At 54.8% G+C, this 22,715-nt stretch overlaps 1 protein-coding gene across 2 annotated transcripts in view; it reads left to right on the top strand.

Moving 5' to 3' along the window:
• Nucleotides 1-784: 784 nt before the first annotated feature.
• The window catches only part of ADAMTS2 (ADAM metallopeptidase with thrombospondin type 1 motif 2), a 256,584-nt gene continuing 234,653 nt past the window's right edge, over nucleotides 785-22,715 (top strand). Inside the window, exons 1-2 of one of the 2 annotated variants that reach the window (XM_036032769.1) lie at nucleotides 785-1,039; nucleotides 2,005-2,396. In XM_036032769.1, coding sequence (XP_035888662.1) covers nucleotides 922-1,039; nucleotides 2,005-2,396 — 510 coding nt within the window. In that variant the 5' untranslated portion in view covers nucleotides 785-921. The remainder of the gene's footprint in view (nucleotides 1,040-2,004; nucleotides 2,397-22,715) is intronic. The other variant, XM_028534523.2, reaches the window with a different exon arrangement.

Genomic DNA, 22,715 nt, shown 5'->3' with positions numbered 1-22,715 from the left:
TGGGGGATAGCCAAGTCCAGGAAGTTAGATGCCCACGTGGGATTGAGGACAGGTGAGGGCTGCAACCTTCTTGTGCTCTAGGACTCAGGGCCAGGTTTGGTGCAGGTGGCTGTGCGCCCAGGCTGCAATGGAGAGATGAGGAGGCAGACGGAGCGGACAGGGACTTCAGGAAGAAAGAAGCTGAGGGCGGAGGAAAACTTACATCTCTATGGTAGGGTAAAGGCTGACTTTTGGAGTAGCGCCTACAGTGAGTGCACCCTCCTATAAAAGAGTTTCTGAGCTTCTTGGTCTCCATCCCAGGTCTCCGTTATCCCCACCCATCCCTAAGCCCTGTCCTATCACAGGGGGCAAAGATAGGGCCACACGGTCCTTGTGCCCCAAAGCTAGCCAGTGGGATCCAGCCCCCTGCCCCCAAAGAGGACTCTCTGGATGACCAGAGGCAGCACTCCTCCCAGGTTGTGTGGCCTCGAGGGCGCAGAACAAGCCCAGAGAGGCCAGAAACGGGACTCCCCAGGCACTACCCGCGGTGCTTCTCTGCCGCCGCCTCGGGGTGTCTCTGCTTCGTTGAGAGCGAGGGGAGCTAGGTGGGCAGTCTAGAAGGTGAAGTGGAAGGGTGGGGGGATGGGGGGCGGCGGCGGCGGCCACCGCGCCAAGAAGCGCCGGGTCACCGCAGGCTGCGCCCGCTGTCCCCGCCCTCCGCGCGCTAGCCTGCGCCCTCCCGCCTCCTCCTTCGCTCTTTCCCTCTCCCCGCCTCCCCTCCGCGCTCCCCGCCCTCCCCTCAACGCCTCGCCTCCTCCGCCCCGCGCCCTGCGGTGCGGCAGCTGCAGGCGGCTCCAGCTGCCCCCAGATGTGGACTGGGAGACGCGCAGGGAAGTTTCGCGCCGGTTGCGAGTGCGGGGCCCGGGCTGCGGTCCGGCTGCCATGGATCCGCCGGCGGGTACCTACCGCCGCCTGCTCTGCCTCGCGCTGCTGCTACTGCTGCCGCCGCTTCAGCTGCTGCCGCCAGTGGACGCCCGGCTAGCCGCCGCCGACCCCCCAGGTAGGTGCGGCACGCCCCCACCCCTGCGACCCCCAGAGGTCGGTCCCGCCCCGCGCGCCTAGCCGCCCCCTCCTCAGGCAGCGTCCAGCCGGACTTGGGCAAACTCCGAGCGCCCCGCCCCGGGCCAAGTTGGCCAACTTTGGGCTGGCTTGGTCGCTCAGGGGGCGCCCCCTCCGCGCCCCCGGGCACCTCGGGCCGCGGGGAGCTTCGAAGACCTCGCGGCTCTCCGGACGCCGAGCGTGGAGGTGCTGGGCCGGGAAAGCCCCGCGGCGAATCTCGCAAAGCCAGCCCCAGCGGGTCCGGGGGAGCCAGGGCCAGGCGGCGCCTCGGCTGGCGTCCAGGGATGCTCAGGAGGAGATGAGTGCCGATCGCGCCGCCTGGGGCCCTGAAGATTGGTTTGGGCTCCCCAAAGGGGATCCCCGAAGATCCGAGGGACCCTGCTCCACCCCTCTGGGGACAGGGGACCGGTAGCGGGCTCAGCGAGAGCTGGACACGAAGGACAGGCCGCCTGTGCCCAGAAGAACCGAGTTCTTTCCGTCCCGGGGGGCCACCGGAAGGGTAGGGGCGCACGGATAGAGGGTACAATGGGCATGGCTTCGCAGCGGCCCCACGTCCCGTCAAGGACAGTAGGTTCACGGGGGTCAGGAGGGCCGCTCTGACGCGGCGTCCCCTGGGGAACTGTCAGGAGCTCGCGTATCCTCAACCCAGAACGGGGCAAGGAGCAGAACTCTGGGCTTCAGGATCCCAGAGTGGGACCGCCCGGGGCGGCGGGGCTCCGGAGAGGTGGGCGTGTTAAAGCCCCTTCCCCGGTGGCAGAAAGCCGGGGAGGTGCAGGCTAATTTCTGGGGGTTGCCTGGAGGAATGCCCTTCCTTTCGCAGTGGGGGCGGGGCTGGGGTTGTGGGGCTCAGCGAGAGGCTGGGAGCTCCCAGGTCTTCGCCGCTCTGATGCCCCTTTCTGGTTGCAGGCGGCCCCCTGGGGCACGGAACAGAGCGCATCCTGGCGGTGCCGGTACGTACTGACGCCCAGGGCCGCTTGGTGTCTCAAGTGGTGTCAGTGAGGAGTGCCGAGGCTGGGGTTCGAGCCCGCAGGGCTGTCCCAGTCCAGACCCCGGGCTTCCCTGGAGCCAGCGAGGACCCTGAAGGCCGACTCTTCTACAATGTCACGGTCTTTGGCAGAGACCTGCACCTGCGCCTGCAGCCCAACGCCCGCCTTGTGGCTCCCGGGGCCACGGTGGAGTGGCAGGGTGAGTCGGGTGCCACCCACGTCGAGCCCTTGCTTGGGACCTGCCTCTACACTGGAGACGTGGCCGGCCTGACCGAAGCCTCCTCCGTGGCGCTCAGCAACTGCGACGGGCTGGTGAGTGGGCACTTCTCCCTCTCTTTGTGTCCAAGGCCCTTGCTTGGGCTTCAGAAGCCGGTTACCTGGGTGTCCCCCAGGAGGGAAAGGCCCACACTGAGGACTTTCTCTGCTTAGGGATGCAGGGCATCGACAGAAGGGGTTGGCTGGACTGAAGGTGCTAGTTGGACAGAAGTCATTTTGATCGGTGGGAGAGGGGTGATTTATACCCCAGAGGCCCAGGGTCTTCAAAAACCTTGATCAAGGGCCTCCTTTCTGCCTGCTGGTACAGGTCTTGGTCTGGCATCCAGTCATCCAGGTGTGTGTATATTTCTGTGTGTGCACGTGTGTTTGGAATGTCGCTGTGTACTGACTAGTGTCTGGGTACCTGTGCACCTGTGGGAATGTGGGGATGTGCTTTATGTGTCTTGTGCACATGTGTATATAGGTTTCTGCTCATTTGTGTGCAGCTGAGTGTGTAACCCTGTGCATTTCAGTATATGTGATGTGGGTGGACACCTGTGCTGGCAGTCATCTCTTTGTTTCTGTGGATGCCGGTGGTGCCGGCCCAGGGGGAAGGCAGTGGTGCTGAAATGCCCAGTTATGCTGCTGCCTCTGGCTGATGGGGAGCCACTGATTTTTATGCTGTGGTTTCCTGTTGAACTTCAAGTGGTTATTTGAAAAGTCGGTTTTCTCTATTTTGAGCCAAGGGGAACATTAGAAAATATAGGCTCTGGGGCCCTTGGGCAGTCCCTGAAGGGCAGGAGAGAGGCTAGTGGGTTGCCTCTTGAGATTCCCTGGCCTATCCAGTGTGACTGGAGCCTAAGGAAGTCCACCTACTTCTGGGGGCCCAGAGGGACCATGGTTTGTCAGAAGGGCCTTGGAGGAAGCTGGATTGATGCTCAGGGAGGCAGCTGACATTGGTGATGCTCTGTCCACCCACCCAAGGGCCTGGCCCAGGGCGGAAGCCTCTGCAGTGTTCTATTTTGGAGTGGGTATGCGGTGGTCAGGCTGGCTGTGCTGGCCAGACATCTAGGTCGCCCCCTGAGGGTTCCACTCTAATTGCTGCTCAGAAGACTCCTGTTCCAAGGGAGTGGCTGGCCTCACAGCCTGCTGCGTCTGAGCCCCTGTCCTCAGGCTTGTCCTGCTGGCTGCAGAGCTAGCAATTACTCCAGAATCCTGCAACCACTGGTCTTCTTTTTATGGAGACACAGGAAATGTCACTTGTTGCTTCAGAAAAATCACTGCCTTTGGCTGGCTTTGGTTAGAGCCTGGGCGAATTGCAGACAGCTGTCAGTGCCCTTGGGGGCGATGGGTTAACGTGGTACAGCCCTCTGTACCATTGTCTCTGTGATGTCCCAGGCCTCATGGGTACATCTCTTTACTCTGGAGGTGAGTTACCTAAATGAAAGGAAAAGGGTGCTGGGGACGCTGGGGCAGGGTGGGTGGGCTGGAAGAGGTGACATGGATGTGGTGTCAACACACCACATCCATGGTGGGCCAGCTCCTGTGTACTAGTTAATCCCAGCAGAGAGCATTTCAAGGAGACTTTGTCACTGCATCATTCATTCAGTTCGTTCAGTGATTCATTTGTTCAACCAGCACCTCTAGTGCATTTTGTCCACTCTGCTGATCAGAGATGGGGGCTGGCCCAGTGCCTCCTGGGGCCCACATGCTCAAGGCAGCCATGTGCTACTTGAAGAATACTTTGCCATCAGGCAGCCACACAGACTGGCGATCCTAGCAGAGGGAAGAGGTACCAGGTGTGCCTTGGCCGATCAGGACAGGCATGGTGAGCTGTCAGATGTACTGACACACATTGGCAGGGCTAGAAAGAAGACTAAAGTTGGAAAAGGGGCTAGGCCTCCCTGGACGACCTTGACTGCTGTTGGTAAGAAGTGGCCTAGGGACAGTGGGGTGGCATCATGGCTTCTCTTTTCTTTCTTGTTGCTGTGTGTGTCTGTTCTGATTTTGTGCCAATTAATTTCTTAGTCCTTAATGTCCCTCTGTGCATCAGCGCCCATGTGCTAAGGGCTTCGATCTTGCAGAGGAATGGTCCTCATGTCCTGTTTACAGCCGGGCATCTGAGGCTCAACCCCTGATGGCAGGAATCTGGCCTGGTTCTCTCCAGTCCCTTCTTCCATGGCGCTCCCAAGTCTGATGGGTGAAAGTCACTGAGATGTGATAGCAGGAGTTGTACTTCCTGTGCATGCACCTCAGTACGCCTCCCACAGCTAGGTGCATAGCATCCTCCAGCAGCCCTGGCCCTGAACCAACATGCCACACAGAGCCCCTTCCTGTGCAGTTTCTGCTCTTCCTTCATAGGTAGTGAAACACACCAAGCAGGTATGGTGCAGATCCCCAGGGATCTTGTTAAAATACAGATTCTGACTCTGCATCTCTGGCCCCACTGCAGTTCTGAGCTTCTCAGGGGCTCCTGTGCTGATGCTTCTGACCTCAGACCACACTTTGAGAAGCAGGGCTCTGCAGTCCCATTTCTCCACCACAGTTCTGAAGGCTCTCAGGCTCTGAGCAAATAGGGTTCAGTGGACCACAGGTGTGGGAGATGCTGGGTCTTGCATTCAGCCTGGGAGAATCAAGAAGTCCACGGGCCATCTGAGAAGCTCTGTAATAAAAAAACCTCTCAAACTCTATGAATCCAGCACTGCCAACATAGGTGGGACCGTGGGACCCTGCTCTGAAGAACGTGTGGAACTAGCTTTCCTGGACACTGTGCAGAGGAGCTGTGGAGCAGGGTTCAGCTGGCCACTGTGGTCTGAGGTTAAGTGTAGATACTTTGGTGAGATCAGCCTCTCCCAAGATCCACAGAACCTTTCAGGCCCCTGGATTGGGACATACATGTGCTCATCTATTTGCCGGGCTCCCTGAGTTTATTTCTTTTCTTTAAAGAAAAACAAGTAGCTTTGTTTACCATGGACAGCAGTCTCCTAATCTATTTGGTACAAAGGGTCAGGATCCTCTCAGGTATAAGTGACAGAAAACTCTCCAATCAAATTAGTTTAAACAGAAGTGGGAAGTTATTTAGCTCACATAATACTAAGTGTTCAGGCATGGCTGAACCCAGGTGCTCCACCCAGGTCATGAGGATACTTGCTGTCTCTTGCATCCTCCTTCCTGTGTGTTTGTTGGCTTTGTTGTCAGGTGGGATCCTTCTGTGGTGAATTAGAGGGCCTCAGCAGTGCCAGGCTGACATCTTTTCCTGATTATTCCAGCTGAGTCCTTGTGTCACTCTGGCCAGCCTGAAGTCACATGCTCCCATGAGAATCAGGACAAAAGGTTTTCGAAACCCTATTGATAAGGAGTGTAAGAGGTGCTGCTCCCCCAAATGATATGAGGACAAGACTCTGAGCCTGCCCATGTTCAGATTCTGTTGGAGTTAGGTGGAGATGGAGACTCCAGAAATGCCAGATAAAGACACACTTCCTAAGACATTGCACCCTTTTCTCCAGAGAGGCTGAAAATGGAGAGCCCCCAGGTTTTTTCACAGCCACTTGACAAAGTGTTCGTAATGTTTACAGGGAACAGTTAAAGCTTGTCTTTTCATGATGCACGGGGAAATACTTCTCAGCAAAGGGTTCTTGTACGCCGCGTTGCTACGGAAAACTTTTCTAGTCCTCAAGCCACGGGACAGGTGTGCTGATCTCACATCATCCTCAAACACCCAGTAAAGAGGCTGTTGGCATAAAAAGTAATACTAGTACCTGACAGGCCCTGTACCCCCACTCTGCACCATGCTCCCTGTGAGTGCCTTATGCTGAATCTCCTTGTTTAACCCTCACAGCAGCCTGTGGCCAATGGCTGATCTTATCCCTATGCGACAGATGAGTAAGCTAAAGCTACAAAGCCAAGACAGCTTGCTTCAAGCTTCGCACCAGTATTTGAATGCATGTCTGTATAACTCCAAGACTGTGCTCACTACATGTTATTTCCTCTTTTGCATGCCAACAAAAAGTATAAAAATGAAGAGATGCATTTCTTTGGAACATTTCTATCTTTCCTTTTTGACTCTTGGAGGCCTTCTGAGCTAGGGGTGTTGACCATTGTCAGTGTGAGTGAGCAGGAGCTGGGAGAGGCCTAGGGACCAAGTGGCCTGCTGACAAACTGGGCGATGGCAGTGGGGAGGAAAGCACCTTGCCCCACCTCTGTCCTGCTCAGTGCAGCTCTGGCGACTGCTCCAGCCTGGTGTCTCTAGCCAGGCAGGGCCTGTGGTTGGGCAGCAGAAAGGGTCAGCCTCCAAAGCCTGAGGAGGGGGAGTACACCCCCATGACTCTGTGATCCAGAGCCCCCATTGTATGGCCAAGATTCAGAGAGGCTGCTGCCCTGTCGGCTGGGACTCCCCTGCTGGGCTGCCATCCTGGCCAGGCACCCTCTCTGTTTAGTCTTGCTGGACCATAAGAGTCACTGAAGGCTACAGAGAGAAGTCATTTGCTGGCCTAAGGGACCAGGATCAGTTATATTTTTCCTAACTAGGCTGCAGCCTTTGAGGCCACACACTGGGCTCCAGCTGACTCAAGTGCTAGAATGGAGCCAGCAGGGCCAGGCTGTGGGCCTGGTGGTGCGGGGTGTCTGGGACTTGCAGCTGTTCCTTATAGGGTCTGCCTTTTCCCCGTCTGCCTTGGCACTATGTGGAGGTCAGTGAGAGGGTCTTAGGCACACCAAAGAGAGGCTGTAGGTGTCAGGGCTGCTCAGGCCGGAGGAGCAGAGGCACCTGCCTGGTCCCTGCACTTGGCAATCTACACAGCTGCCCAGGGAAGTCTGTCTCCTCTATGGTATCTTACACTCCTTATTAAAACTCACTCAGTTTAAGTGACAGAAAACCAGCTTATAATGGGCGAAACAAACAAGGGGCATTATGGCCCCAGTTATCCTTGGGGTGTAAGGAGTGTCAGCTTCAGGCATGGCTAGATCCAGAGACTCAGGGATGGTTTCAGAAACATACTTGCTCTGCAATCTCTGGAGAGCTCTCTTTTCTGGGTAGTTCCTTCTGGGGTTGAGGGATGGGCTCTGCTGGGCTCCACTTAGGTGCAGGCCTATCTTTACACCAGTCACTGTGATGTGGGCCTAGCCCATCTCTTGCCCACCTTTGGTGTTGAGAATGAGGATCAGATCCCTGGACTCTGGAATGGATTGGGGTTTTATCATAAAAGTAAGAGGAAGGGCAGGTACTCCAGGCAGAATGGCTGCTGCCACACCCCACCTGGACTCCAGGCCTCCATGTCTGGCCCAGACCTGCAGACTTGCCTGCCCAGCTGCCTCTGGGCTTCTTTCCTTGGTGGCCCCATGCTTGTGAAATGGAACGTGGCTTTCTCCACTCTCTCCAGGCCGCACCCTTTACTGGGGCCAGAATCCCAGAACCCTAGATGTTCTTGGACTTTATCCTGGTCCTCAGTGCTCCACCGTGCCCAACCCCAAGCCCTGCCTCTGGCTCCTGTGTTCCTCAGCTTCTCCTAACTGCTCTCTCCCAAGCCACTCTGTTGCTACACAGCAGCCAGATTGATTTTTGTAAATCATACATTAAATCACGTCACGCCATTGCTTAAGACCTTTCTGTGGTTATTACTGCTCTTAAAAAATAAATTCAAACCTGCGCCCCCAAAATCCAAAACCACTAAACTGGCATTCAGGGTCCCTCATGGCCGGGCCCAGTGGTCTCCAGCCTTATTTGTCACTGTGTCCCCCTCAGGCCTGTGCTTCCGTCACACTGAGCTTTTTGTTCCTCCCATGCTGGACACTCCCAGCTCAGGGCTTATGTAGAGGCTGCGCTCTCACTTGGGTCGCTCTCACCCCCCTCTCCACCTGGCTCACTCTGTAGGTTTCAGCTAAATGGTACTTCATCCAGGAAGCCGCGTCGGAAATGGACATCCATGCTGCACTCTTGTGCTGTGGGACACTCGTGCCTGGTAAAGTCCACAGGACTCAGCTCTGGCTGGGCAGAGCTCCGCTGGGAGACATGAACTGTGAGTGCCTCAGGGCAGGGGGCACCAGAATCCAGTGCAGGGACAGGGAGCAGGATCACCACTGAGACTCCGTGCCCTCCAGTGCCCACAGCTGGCCTGTCTCTCCTTGTCTGCTCTGCCGCCAAGCCTAGAGTGCCCACACTCAGTGTGGCAGGCCCCCTTGGAGAATGGCCAAAAGCTGTGCCCTTTCCCATAGGAAAGCACTTGTGTATACATGTGGTGTCACACATTTTTCCTGCTTCATCCTTGGGGGTCTCTGAAACTCAAGTTCAAAACTCCTGGTTTAAACCAAACTAAGTAAGGGAGGGAAGCACCCTTGGGCCCGTGTGGGGAAGGGTCGGGCTGCAGTGAGGAGACCTGGGCTCAGCTCCGGCAAGTTCCCATGTGACCCTGAGAAAGTCCTACCTCTGGCCTCAGTGTGTCCAGTGGACAGTGAAGACTGAAGCCAAACGTTTCTGGGACGCTCATGGGCAACTTCAGGTGTCTTAGGGGCCAGATAAGGACCAGACACAAGTGAGGGGGTACAGTTGGCAGAGGAGAGGTGGGGACCCTGGCTAGCCCATGCCCTGCCTTCTGTGAAGGACTGTTGCCCCTAGGGACTGTGGGCTCCTTACTGCCTGACCCTCCAGTATTCTTCAGGAGGCTGTCGTTCTGAGTCTTTCGACACTACGTGAGCAGCAAGTCCAGTGTGCAGACCCTGTGTGGGCGCTGAGGGCCTTGGAGGGACGTCTGCAGGTCGATGTGGAAGTATTGGGAGCTGTGCTGAGGACAGGATAATTAGATGGGCCACGGTTCCCTGCAGGCAGGGACCATTCTGGGGAAGTGTCAGCAAAAGGTTATGGTCCCCAATTTGGCAAGGGGGGAAGACTTTATTTGGTGAAAACGGCTTTGTTATATAATATCAGTTGTGATACGGCTCAGCTGGGGAACCCCTCAATTGAAGCAACTCAGGTGCAGTGGCTCAGGTGAAGCAGCTGTGGTGTCACAGGGAAAGTCTTGAGTGGAAACTGAAAGTGTGCTCGTGTTGCAGCAGAGGTGGAGCTGGCTTATATAGGAAGAAACCCCCCCTCCAGTCCCTGATTGGTCCCTTTCTATGCAGATAAGGAACTCCAAATCAACACAATTTGATTGGCTCAATAGCACTGTCCTGATTGGTCAGAATGGAGCTATTCTGATTGATCAGTAAACATGCAAATGAGGATATAGCTGCAAAGCACTGGTTGGCCAGGAGAGGTCTTCAGCCCATTGGTTCACTTACAAGCCTAGGGGCTCCTTTATAAGGGTGGGCTCAGCTAGCAGGAGGCAGACTGGTGCAGCTTTTCACTGAATCATAGAGAGCAGTGGTCATTAGGCTCAGTTTATAAGTTTGAGCCCCATTAACCACCAAGAGTCCTTAACAGGTACTTTCATTCTTGGGGTCAACAGGAACTTACTGAGAATCCAGCCTCACTTTATCATGGTCACCTGCCCACACTCTTCCAGGGTATCCTCAACTTCCTGGCTGGCCTCACCAGCCCCTCTGACTGGGGGTGATTTTGTGGGAGGAAAGGGGCTTTCCAGAGGCTCTTCCCTGTGGGGCAGGAAAGGTGTGCATGGCCAGTGGCCACCATGACAAAGGCTGCCGAGTGCGAGGTTTGAGCTCCAGAGACCCAGCAGCAGCCTGTGCCCGCCTTGGCTCATGGCAGCCATTCAGACTGGCATTCTTGGTCTGAGACCCAGACTCAGCTCTTCAACAAGTAAGGCATCTGAAGGCCCTTGGAGAAGTTGAAAATCATAGAGACAGGCAGTGGGGTGGTGGGTACGGGGCCTGGGGCATGAGGAATTAGTGTTTACTGAGCACAGAGTTTCAGTTTTCCAAGAAAAGAGGTCTGGAGATGGATGGTGGTGATGGTTTTTGCACAATGTTGTGAAAATGGCAAAGATGGTCAATTTTATGTGCATTTTTACCACAATACAAAAAGACATCTGAGGACTCTTGGGGCTGGGTGAGTGATTACAGAATGGGTCGGTGTCCCTGGAACCTCTCTGGCCCACCTCCTCCTCCCCTACGTGACTGGTCACTGGGGCTGATGCCCGTGGCCGCCTCCACACCACTCAGACCCCCAGGGACAGCCCAGTGACAACCGGAAACAATCTGTTATTAGGTGGCTCTAGTTGTGGTGCTGAGCTTCACTCTGATTGGACAGGAGTAAGTCACGGAACCTTTCCATAGCCAATCACTGTGGCCTACGGATGTGATGTGTTGATTGGTTATAGCTTAAGTCACATGTTCATCCCTAACCCAGGAAGGAGAGGCACTGGCTCCTCACCTCCAGTCTGCTCTGCCAGTTAGAGCCCTGCCCAGAGGTGCTTGGGGACCCATGGAAGCCACTGCTCTCCCTGCAGGGGAGGCCATCAGGGGTCATCATGTGCACTTTCTCAGCCCACAACATGTGCCCCATCCCTGCAGATGTCCTGGGAGCCACCCCCTGTTGTCCCCATTTTACAGTTGAGGAAACCCAGATGCCCCCCATTACTCATATTTGTAGGCTTTCAGTGTGTCGGGTCACCTTTCGCCTTGAAACCCTCCAGGGTGGAGCACTGTGGAGTATGACTTGACTGCTCAGGAAGGCCAACATTGTTGGTCGCTGGTCTGTAAGTCTGGGTGCAGGGCAGCCAACTCTTCTTGGGCCAGCCCGTGTGAGCTTGCTGCCCTCTGCCCTGATGCTGCTGTGGGGCCCTGTGTTTCTGCTGCTGATTGCTGAGTGAACGATGCTGCTCATTCAGATGTTGGCAGGTTTCAGAATCCTCCTTCCCCATGGACAGCCTTGGCTGCCCACACCCCAGTGTCCCCAGACCTTAACAAGTGAAGACCTCTGCTCAGGTTTAGCTGGGTGGTGGGGAAAGCCCAGTCCCCACCCAGGCCTGCTGTGAGGACCACTAGTGTGACAGCCATTGGGGGGCATCTGCACGGAGCTCCTTGGGCATTCTGCATCGAGAATGGCTTTGGTGAATGATGGTGGCCTGAGCTGGGGCCAGGCCACCTACTCTGCTCTCTGAGGTCTACAGCAGCAGATCTGTATGGTGGATGGCCAGATGCCCTGTGTTATCCACACTGCCCTCCCCAGCTCAGACTTCTGGGGCTGCTGCCAGAACCCGCCAGGCTGCAGGCACGGGTGAGCGTGTGTGCACGTTTATCTATCTGTACATGGTGTGTATGTATATGTGAAAATGTGTGCATGCAGGTGAATGTGTGCACATAAGTGTGTGTGTATACATGCATATCTGGGACATGTGAGTTCATTTGAGGATGAATTTGAACAAGTATGTGAGTGTGCATATGTATATCTTGTGTAGGTTGCATATGTATGTGTTTGAGTGAGCATGTGCATTCTCATGTGTGCGCATGTGTGTTCTTGGCAGGGGTTTCCTGTGGAGGAGGGGAGTAAGGTGGAGTGGAGGTACTGAGGGAAGAGGAAGACCTTGGTCCTCTGAATGTTGCTACCACCTTGGACCGCACACAGCAGGTGCTCTGGAAAGGGAGGGCCCAGGTAGGAGTCTCTGGCTTTGCTGCGTAGGCTTCGTATTAAATGTCAGCTGTCCACAGGGTCAGAGGTGCTATCATTAATATGGAGAAGTTATTACCAAACCTGGAGCCAGCTCCTTGGGCTCATCCGTGAATTTCAATTACACTACACATCTACTCCAGGCCTGTGGAGTGGAGCGCTTCTGCTCAGAGGCAGCAGAAACTAGCACCCAGGACTCCAGGCTCAGGCAGTTCCAGGGGGCTGGGCAGGTTCAGCACTGAGCCTGCCTGGCCCGACCCTGCACGGTTCAGTGATGAGCTTGGCGATCAGTGGACTTAGTGTGGGCTGGAGGCTGGCGTGTTACTCTGTCAGCTCCGTCCCACGCAGCTGGGTAACCTGGACAAGGGCCTACTGAACCGACTGTGAAGGAGGTGTCCATCCACACCCACCTCACTAGGTGTTGGAAGGATGGGTGCATGACAAGCCCTTAGCCCCAGGCTAGGGTTTGGGAAATGGTGGCCATTTCTGTATTTTTTTGGATTTGGATCTGAGGGGCCATCAATGATAGGACACACCAAGAAAGAGGGGATGCTCCCAATTAAATCTTGCCACAGTCGCTCTGGGCATCAGCTCAAGCCACCTGCCTCTGGTTGTTGGGGGCAGTGGTCCACTTCTCCTGTCTCGCTTGCTTGCTTGGCCTCCTTGGTATGTGACTAGCTTCACCCAGTCCTGGACAAAGTAGAGAGTCATAGTCATTCCTCTGGGACAGTGCTCACTGATGACAAAGCCACAAATGCCGCTGTCTCTGTGCCTTCCTGTACATTTGCCATCCACAGTGTGGCTTTCCAAAGACATTTGAGTGGCAAGGGTCCCAACACAAGAAGTGCCGACCCCGCACTAACTCAAGGGGAGGAGGCAGCACGAGATGCCGAGGCTGGGCCACTGCATGCCAGGCAGTGCCTGCCACCTGGAGACGGCTGCCAGCTGCAGGCTGCTGGCAGAGGTGAGGCCCGCTGACTCCATCCCGAGTTCAGGTGGTAAATGTGACATGTGTACAGCCCAGAGTCCTGGACATGCCGTGTTGTCATCATTACTATAATGTTACAAGTGAGTTTGGGGCTGTCAGCCGACATGACACTCCTGGCTGGGAAGCAGAACGGTGACAGAGGCCAGCCACTGAGGCTGGAGGGACGAACCCTGGCCCTCCCTGCTAGTAGCACACTCGAAGGTATTTCTCCTTTGAAAATGGGATGAGGAGCACATGGCACATAAGGTGTGTGTGTGTTCCCTGCAAGCTTGGTCTCGGGCTCAGCAGTGGCCAGTTGGATTGGGATGAAGCTTCTGGAGGCGCCATTAAAAGTGGCTCAAGAGCTGTGAGTGATTGGGACACGACCAATGTGGGGGCTGGGATGCCCACTGTGCATGCAGCTGAAAATCTTTGCATGACTTCCCTTGGCTCTCCACATATGCAGATTCCCCACCACCATCTCACCTTGACCAATGCAGGTTTGAACTGCACAGGTCAGTTGAACTGCAAGGGTCAATAGAAAAAAATCTGAGTGTAAGTGGACCCACACAGTTCAAATCCGTGTTCTTCAAGGGTCAGCTGTGTATAAACTGTATTATGCCACACCTCATCTCTAGTCAGGTTAAGCGATGTCACAGATAAATTTTATTTTTCTGTCTGTTCTTGAACCTGCACTGTGTTCATCATGAGTGCTTCAGAGCTGTACGCAGCTAATACTTTAGTGGCGGCAGCTTCAGCCACGTGAGGCTGCCAAGTACCAGGAACATGGCTGGTCTGAACTGAGAGGTGCTCTGAGCGTAAAATACACACCAGATTTCAAAGAGTTATGGTACTACAAAAAAGAGAATGTTCTACTGATCATTTTAAAGTGTTGATTATAGGCTGAATCATAATATTTTGGATATGTTAGGTTAAATAAGATGTATTGTTAAAATAATTTCACCTGTTTTCTTTTTTTTAACTTGGCGACACACGAAGCTGGCACCCCGCTGCCGCGGCCGAGTGCCGCCCCCTTGCTGCTGTTCTTTTGCAAAGTTTTGTTGGCTGGTCACATCTGTGTACTCTTTCGATTGAATTTGAGAATTGTTTTGTTGGGTTAAAAAGATCCCTTGTGAATCTGACTGACATTAAGTTAGACTTAGAGACCAATTAAAAACAGGGATTGACATAATTTACTGTATTGGCCAGGATCATGGTGTTTTTTCAATAGATTTAATCTTGTTTTGTTGCTGTTAGTGAAGTATTGTATATTTTTTATACAGGTTACCCATTGTTTTTAATCAGGGTCATTTCAAGGATTTTTTTTTCTTTTTGCCATTGTGAATTGAATTGTTTCCATCTATTGCTACTGCACAGGAAGGCTATTGATTTTTATGTAATTATCTTTTATCCAGCTGCTTGATTGAACTCATTAATTCCAATATGTCTTTGTGGATCCCCTTGGGGTTTCAGGCGTAGACTTGGACAGTCTGAGGTGATGATGATTTTGGAGCTTCATTTCCAACCTGCACCATCTAGACCCTTCAGAGTAATGTTAAGTAACAGCAGTGGCTCTGCATCTGTGTCTGCACCCAGCTCTGGTGGGAATGCCCAGCATTCCTCTGCTTAATGTAATGCTTGCTAGTGGACTGAGCTGGGTTTTGTATGAAGGCAAGATTCTCTGAATCCCAGCTTTCTGAGATCCCATTGTTATCAGCAAAGGAGGTAAAATTTAGATGAAATGTGTCTAATAGCCCACACCACCCTGCTGCCCCTCAAAGCCGAAGGCCTCACAATTCCCTGGTGACTGTGTCTCCCACTGATCTGGGCCTCAGAGCCTCTCGGTTGCTGGCTTGCTGGCCCCAGAAGGCAAGCCAGCCTCTGCCACCCCCCAGGTTTACAGATGTGGGACCCCTCACAGGAAGCACTGGTGGGGGTGGGGAGCTGTGTTTAGGAAGCTGGAGGAGGCTGCCCTGGCAGCTCTGCAGTGGCTTCCACAGGACAGGGGCTGCCGTGGGAGGGAGCTGGCCCTCAAGGCACCAGGTCTCTGTGAGTCTCTCCCATAGGGAGACCCCCTGAGCCCCCTCCTGATTCTTTCAAAGACTGGGCCCCTCATGAGGACTGGGTCTGCCCACACAGGCCCCCACGTCTCACTGGTGCCTTCCTTCTGCACGCTTCTGTGGCCTGTGGCAGACAGCCGGTCTGTCTGCCCGCAGTCAAATGTGGGTTTGGGCAGCTTCATAGGATGCCTGAGCCTGGGTTCCACCCCAGGAGGGTCCAGTTTTTCATACCTGGAGGGAACTCGAGGTCTCTGTTTTTCAGAAGCTGCATGGGACAGCCTCACACACAGCAGGTGGGTCCCGCTGATCTAGAGAAAGGTCATGAGGCTTGAGGTCTGACAGAACCAAGTTCAGGGCCTGGATCCCTCTGGCTGGCCTGTGACCCTTAGTTTTCCCAGTTGCAGTGCGGCCGGCCTCAAGGGTGTGCCCTTCAAGGAGTGGAGAAGAATAAGGCTGGCTGGCCTCCATCCAAAAGAATGTCATGGGAGGATGAGGGTAGCAAGGGATGCTGTCCAGATCAGGCCTCTGGGCAGCCTGGGACCAGGGGAGCTGCACTGATCCTCTCTGCCCTCCAGTCCTCCTGGAAATTCAGGCCTGGCAGAAGGAGGGTAGCCCCCTTGTGTGGTGGTCCCCAAGGCTGGCTACTCGTGAAGCCGTTCCAGGAACTCAGTGGGCACTGTGCACTGACCCTGCAGGCACCATCTGGTGAGGCCAAGGAAGGGGCGGCATCTTCCTGGGTGCTCCTCAATGCCCCCAGCCAGACCTCAGCCTGCGAGGCTCCCAGCCACTGTTCTGGGCTCCTGGGTGCATGGGTCTGAGATCCGCAAGCGCAGCGCACACAGAGTGGGGAGAGGTCCAGGCCCAGGACCAGCCCAGCAGACAGGGAGACCCTGTGTTTCCTGAGCAACCCCCAAACCCCTAGCTAGCTGTCACTGGAGGGCAGGGAGCTGTGCTGGGTCCTGGCTCAGGCCTCCCTTTCCATTCCTCCCACAGCCTTCCTCCTCCTTCTCCTCTGACTTCCCTTCTCCCCACCTCCCTTCCTCCCTCTCCCCTGACCTCTGTTTCTCTCCCCTCCTTTCCCTTCCCTTCCCCTGGCCCTCCCCTCTGTCCTCCCTTCTCTCCCAGTGTGAGGGACCGCCCCCCCTTTGTTAGCTGGGACTCTCAGTGATGCTTCTTGGGTAGTGAACTCTTCACTGCTGGCCACATACTCTGCCCAGGCTACACCGGCGCTTCCCTGTTCACACAGCCCCTCCTGTGACACTCAGAGCCCCCATGGGAACAAGTGGCATCACCCCCTGAACTGGGGGAAATCTGGGCTCTGAGAGGGACCATGACCTCCCCCAGCACACACAGAGCCCACACCCCGGCTCCTTCCACCGCAGCTGGAGCTCCCTGGAACCTCTGCTGCCTCAGGGTGGACATCATTTCCACATCCCCCATGCCAGCAGGTCTCATCGTTATGGGGGTTAGGGGAGAGTTTCTCCTCTCCTTGGCGGCTGATTCTTGGTATACTTCCCAGTCAACAAGGTCAAGGCTTACACCACTGTTCTGCCAGAGTAGTCCCCAACTCAGCTAGGACAGCCTGGCCTTTGGGTGCTGCTTCTGATGGTGGGGTGCCCAGGGCCTCACTGGCTGTTATTATGGGGAGGCTGGTTGGACCCAGCCTGCTGTGCCATCCTGCACAATGGCACAGGGGTGGGGGGAATGAGGCCAGCCTCTGTTCAGTGTCAGGGAGTAGATGGATAGAGGTCAGAGGGCGGCCAAAGCTGGCTGGAGGATGAAGGGCACAGGAGGGCCAGAAGGCTGGGCCAGGCCTTTGCCCTGCCTTCAAGGTCATGCTGCTGCATTGAGCTCTGAGTGCCTCCCAGGTCCTCAGGATGTGCAGCACAGGAACAGAAGCCAGTGGCAGTGGCAGCGGCAGCGAGGCTGCTGGCCATGTGGAGGGTGGCTGCACTGGCCTAGGGGAGTGCTCTGGGACTAGGCATGGTCAGGGAGGGCAGACAGCAGTCCTGGGGTTGGCCTGTCCTGATTGGCTGCCAGGGCTCAGGGGCCTGCAGGGGTCCCCCACTTCCTGTGGGCCTGGTTCCCTGCATGGCAGCCACTGCAGCTGGCTTGGTCTGAAGTCCTCTGTCCTGGCCATGTCCTGGACATCGCTTTGGGCTAATGGTATGGGAAGTTGTACTCTTCTGGCTGCTGAAACTGAACCCTATCAGGTTTCTGTGGTAAATGGTGGTTGCTGCCCTCTCCCCCACCACAGCCGACTGGTCGACTGGTCGACTGGTTGTGGGGTGGGCCGGGATGTTAACCCTTTGTTAGCTTGGGTGGCTTCACATTCTACCTCCCCTTTGCGGTTTGCCTTGCTGCCAGGCCTCTCCAGTTGGTCTCTTCTTTTCCTTAGGCTTTAGAAAACAATGAGCCTTTCAAAGAAGTACTACATTATATGTTTAATTTTTTTGGATTTGATTTTTTAATAAGTAACTCCTTTAATTCAAGTGAAGCATGTTCCCTGTACTGTCGCAGGTGTTGATTCTAAGTGCCTTTTCCTAGATGGCCACTCTGTTGTCCCAGCGCCGTTCATATTCTGGTTCACCCTTTTCTTGTGACTTTGGGATGTGTGTTCCCTCAGCTGTGAAGTTCGTGGAGGAGGTCTGGTTTCTTTCTGGCCTCTGTGCGTGTGTCTTCTTTTTTTAAACCAGCAGTAGACTTTTTAATTTTTGTTGCTTAATGATACATTCTTATGCCTGATAGGGCAAGTACCACATTGGCACTTAAAAAAGGATGTTTTGGCTATTTTTGTTCATTTTCCAAATGGGTTTTGTTCTCTGATGGTCTTAACACCAGACCATAGGGGGCTCTTTATTCTGGCCACACGGCCACGCCAGCGGAGTCCCGGCTGCAGCAGGCAGGCCGCCACCACCTCTGCCTCCTGATGCTCAGTTTTCTTGGAGGATAAAGAACATTGGTTTGCATCTTTTAAAATATATCCCAACAAGTTTGTTACTCATTGTTTTAGATGTTATTGCCATTGTGACAAGTACCTTTCCACTTTACTTTATGGTAGGTTATTTGAGAATCTAGGAATGCTTTACCTCGGTGGAGCAGGTGGCCATGTCCTGGGACTGCCTGCAGCCTGCCCTTCCAGGCAAACAGTGTTCCCAGAGTTCACACGCAGTTCCTGGAGACCAAACAGCCCCCAGAGCAGCACAGTGGTGCCACTCCCACGTGTGTGTGCACAAGTGCAGCTAAACTCGGACAGCCCTGGAGCCCAGCAGAGCCCAGCCCACCCAGGCCACTCTGCACCTCCTCTTTGCTTCAGCAGAGTCTGCCCCTCGATACTGCAGCGGCATGAGTGCAGACCTCCGACGGTGGCAGAACACCCTTCTGAGCACACCTCGTCTTGTATGCTTCCGTGTGTGTATTCTCAGACATGCCCATTTCTATGTTTCATTTGCATCTGGGTGTTTCATGAACTTATTATTTTTCCTGTTATTGTGGGTTTGGGGGGGTATTTTGGAGTATACAATTGTCTTCTGCAATTCCTAATATTTGTGTGTCTTCCTTTTCAATATTTATTGATTTTGTGTCTTGCTACATTGGTGAGAGTGTCGAGTTGAATTTAGTGATTTTGTGTGGAGCCACACCATGTCTTCTGAGTCTCTGGCCACCACCTAAGGGAAACAACATCAGGGCCTGCTTCTTCTTCCGTGACTGCTGCTGGCAGGAGACCCAGAGCCAACAAGTCTACCTTAGAGCCTCTCTGGTCGACCCCTGCCCACCGTGGGGCAGCTTCCCTCCCGGCTCTGTTGCACTGGCTGGCGCTGACCAAGGGCAGGCATATGTGGTGTTTTGTGGGGGGTGATAGCAGCGACTCGCAGGTCCCGCTCAGCCAGGGAGCCTCACGCAGCCCTGTGGCCTGCCAGGTGTCCTCTGTCTTGGAGGAGCGGTGTATCTGTGCACATGCAGGCTGGCAGCAGGGTGACTGGGACGTGGCTATCTCCCAAAGACAGGGATGTGGCTCAGGGAGACCCTTTCAGGGGAAAGCTAGTGGGCAGGTCCATTGGTTTTAGCTGAAGCTCTGAATGAGTTTGGACTGCAGGGCCCCGTTGGAGTCCCTGCCTTGCCCCTTACCAACGAAGTCCTTTCTGGACTTGTGTGTTCCTCGTGCAGGGTGGAGTCAGCAAACTGGTGGGCTGGGTGCCATGTGCACCCATGCAGGAATTTTGTTTGGCCCTCCCAGGGTTTGACAAATGTCTTGCAAAAGTCCACATGCCCAGCTTCCCTTGAGAACCCCGGAGAGCCCTGAGGCCTATCCCCGAGTAGGGACAGGACACCCCAGTGGCCCCCACAGCTCCCTGTGATCACCCCCACCTGCCACCCAACCTTTCATTTCTTGTGTGACCCCCGTGTCCTTCTGCTGAGGTGGGTGCCTCCTGCCTCTGACCTATGAAAGGTGGTTGTGACGAGGATGACATGAAGGCTTGTGGCCGGCACTTAGTAGTGAATAGCCCTTCTTATTATGAGGCAATATTTCCCTCCTGGCCCCACTCGGAGATGGATGAAATACAGTGCAACTGTGAGTCACTGCTGATTGCTCTATGGCTGGGCTAGGACTGGGTGAGGGCGTGGGCAGGCAGGGTGGGGGTGGGGGTTGGCAGGCCCCGGGTAGCCCGTAACTGGCCTGGGACCGGGTGCCAGATGAGGCGGTGACTGTTCTGAAATGGAATTCCTGGATCAGAAGAAGGAGAACAGATGTTGACTGGATGAAGCCCAGAGCTGCTGACGTCACTGAGAGCCCGTCAGGACACGGGGGCAGCAGGCACGGGTCCTGCATCCTTTCCTGCTGAGGCGTATTCCTTGGGTCCCGCCTGCTTGCAGGGCTGGGGATGGATGCACATATGCACACGCACACATGTGCACATGGGTTCTTCCACCATATTTTCCCACTGTACTGTACCCTGTGCCTGCACACAGTTAGCTAGGATGTGGAAAAGATTTGCAGCCTGAAAGGGCAGAAGAGAGCCCTGTTGGCAGGCTGGCAGGGAAGGGGAGACATAGGCCTGTGTGGTGAGTGGACTCTGCAGGATAGGCAGCCTTTGGGGTAGAGAGCTGGCCAGGGAAAGGGAAGCACATGGCCCTTCCTCCAACATCTTTGGAGGGAGAGCCCATCCCCTAATTCCTCCCTTGGCTGTGAATCTGGAGGGTGCAACCTAGAGGCTGTGGGCAACTTGTTCCTGTCCTTTTACCATCACCTGTGCAGCTAGAGTCTGCCACCCTGTCCCTCCCAAACTTCTGTCCCCATGTCCAGACACCTGCCACTGCAAGGAACAGGAAACCAAGTGTGAACTGGCTTGGGCCACAGGGGATGCTCGGGCCTCCTGCCCTGTTCCATCCCTGCCTCCCTCCCCATGGCCTGGCCTCAGCAGCCACTCTCTGTGAGAGGCCGCAGGCTCACCTGCCAGCCCAGCAGAAAGAGCTTCCTGTTCTCTCAAATTTCAGCAAGAGACCAAGGCTGGTTCTCACTGGCTCTGACCCATGGGTCAGTCTTTGAGCAAACCCCTGTGGCCAGGGCAGCGAGCAGGGTTTCGATGGGCCAGGCCTGGCCACATGACCACTGGTTCCAGGGGTAGAGTCCGTGATGTAAAGTGCAGGGAGCCCGAGGGAGGTGTCTGGGGGTATAGGAGAAAGCCAGACTGCTGTCATCCGGGAGCAGTGGGCCCCCTGCCTTCGCCACTGCCTCACACCTCTGCTGCCCCCCTGGCTCTGGCTCAGGCCCACCTGCCCCACCCTCCATCCTGTGGGCCTGGGCAGGAGCCCTTGGAGACCATCCATTCCTGCCCAGGGTCAGCTCTGCCTATGCTAAGAATAGTCCTGTCATAGGATGAGGAGGGACCAGTTAGTTGTCTTGACTGCAGTTGAACCTAAAGCCTGTGGAGGTGTGAGTGCACCAGGGCCAGAGACAGTCCAGGGTGTGATGTGCTGCGGGAGTGTCCATGAGCAGCTGCCCTGTGCCTGGCATCTGCTAGAAGCTCTCCTGCCCACCACCACCCCTTCGCATCAAGGCCTTACCACGCCCATTTGCTGGTCTGCCTCCTCCTCACCCATCTGTGGTCTGATGAGAATCATAGAGCCCTTGTCAGAATAATGTGGGTTTTTTTGTTTGTTTTTAAAGATTTTATTCATTTATTTTTAGAGAGAGAGGAAAGGAGGGAGAAACAGAGGGAGGGGAACATTCATGTGTGGTTCCCTTTATGCACCCCTTATGGGCGACCTGGCCCACAACCCAGGCACGTGCCCTGACTGGGAATTGAACCGGTGATGCTTTGGTTTAAAGGCTGGCGTTCATTCCACTGAGCCACACCAGCTGGAGCTAAAATAATGTTTTTAATACATCATGTAGAATACAAAGAACATACATTTTGTTTAAGTGGAGCTATCAACACTGAAAAATGCATAATACAGCAGTTCATGTGGTTTTTAATTTTTTTATCATCATCTTGCCTTTTTTTAGTAACAACTTTATGGAGATATAGTTGACGTACCATATGGTTTAGCCATTTAAATTGTAAAATTCAGTGGCTTTAGAATATTTACAGAGTTGTGCAGCCAATCACCAAGTCAGTTTTTGAATATGTTCATCACCCCAAAATGATGCCCCATGCATGTCACCTACCACTCATCACTCAGCCCCTGTCTCCACAGATTGGCTTATTCTGGACATTTTATGTAAATGGAATCGCACAATATTTGCCCTTTTGCATTGGACTTCTTTCAGGTGACACAGTGTTTTCGAGGTTCCCCTATGTTGCAGGGTGTGTCAGGACGTCACATTTCACGGACAAACAATATTCCATTGTATGGATATATCACAGTTTTTAAAACCCACTGATCAGTCAGTGCATATTTGGGTTGTGTCCACCTTCTGGCTCTTAGTGGTAATGCCACTGGCAGTTGTTTGTGTGCCCATTTTCCCAGTGCTTTTCAGTCAGTGTATGCAAAAGCAGGGCCTCGAGGCCCGGCGCACATCCTCTGTCACTTGAGTCGCGCTGAGTGCGAGTGCCGAGTGGCCTCGTCTACACCAGTGGCAGTGAGAGCGCACACTCCCGTCACAGCTGTGTCATGGGCACAGGTGCTCTCATCACCTGGGCCAATGCCTCCCTCTGGCTCAGAAGGAAATGCCAGCTCTTGGTGGTTAGTGAGGGTGATGTGATTTCTCTGCCAGGCCAGGGAGCCTGGGGTAAAGGGCCCTCCAGGGAGGGAGTGCCTTGAGGGCAGTGGCAGGCCCCTGACTAGGGGTGCCCTGCGAGAGCTGCTGAGTGCTGTGGCCGTGGTGGGCCACGGTGCCCAGGTGGTAGTGGGCCTGTTCTGTCCTCAGCCGCACCATGTTGCCCTTGTTCTCTCCAAGCCATCTCTGTGTCCCTGGCTTGAGAGGGTTATGGCCAGAGGGTATGGGTCTCAAGCCTTCCTAGGCTGCTGGGGGCCACCTCCCACACTGTCTTCCCTCCTACCAGACCATTTCCCTTCACGGCTACATGGGGCAGCAGGGGGAGCACACCCAAAGGCCTGTCACCAATGGCCACTGCAGATTTTACCTCAGACACAGACCGGCTCCCTGCCACCAGCTGGGTTGGTGCTTGCCTGGAGAGGGCTCTGGACCGGTCACTTCCTGCAGCCCCTACGATCTGTGGGCCTGGGGAGGGCTCCTTGGCTGCATGAAGGCCAGGGTCCTGGCTCCAGGGTGGTCTTGGTCAAAGGGGGTTGGGTCTTGCCTGTACCATCTCTGTCCAGGGGCA

This window comes from Phyllostomus discolor, chromosome 8, assembly GCF_004126475.2.
Source record: "Phyllostomus discolor isolate MPI-MPIP mPhyDis1 chromosome 8, mPhyDis1.pri.v3, whole genome shotgun sequence".
Lineage (NCBI taxonomy): Eukaryota > Metazoa > Chordata > Mammalia > Chiroptera > Phyllostomidae > Phyllostomus > Phyllostomus discolor.
This window is presented reverse-complemented; position numbering and strand designations above follow the sequence as displayed.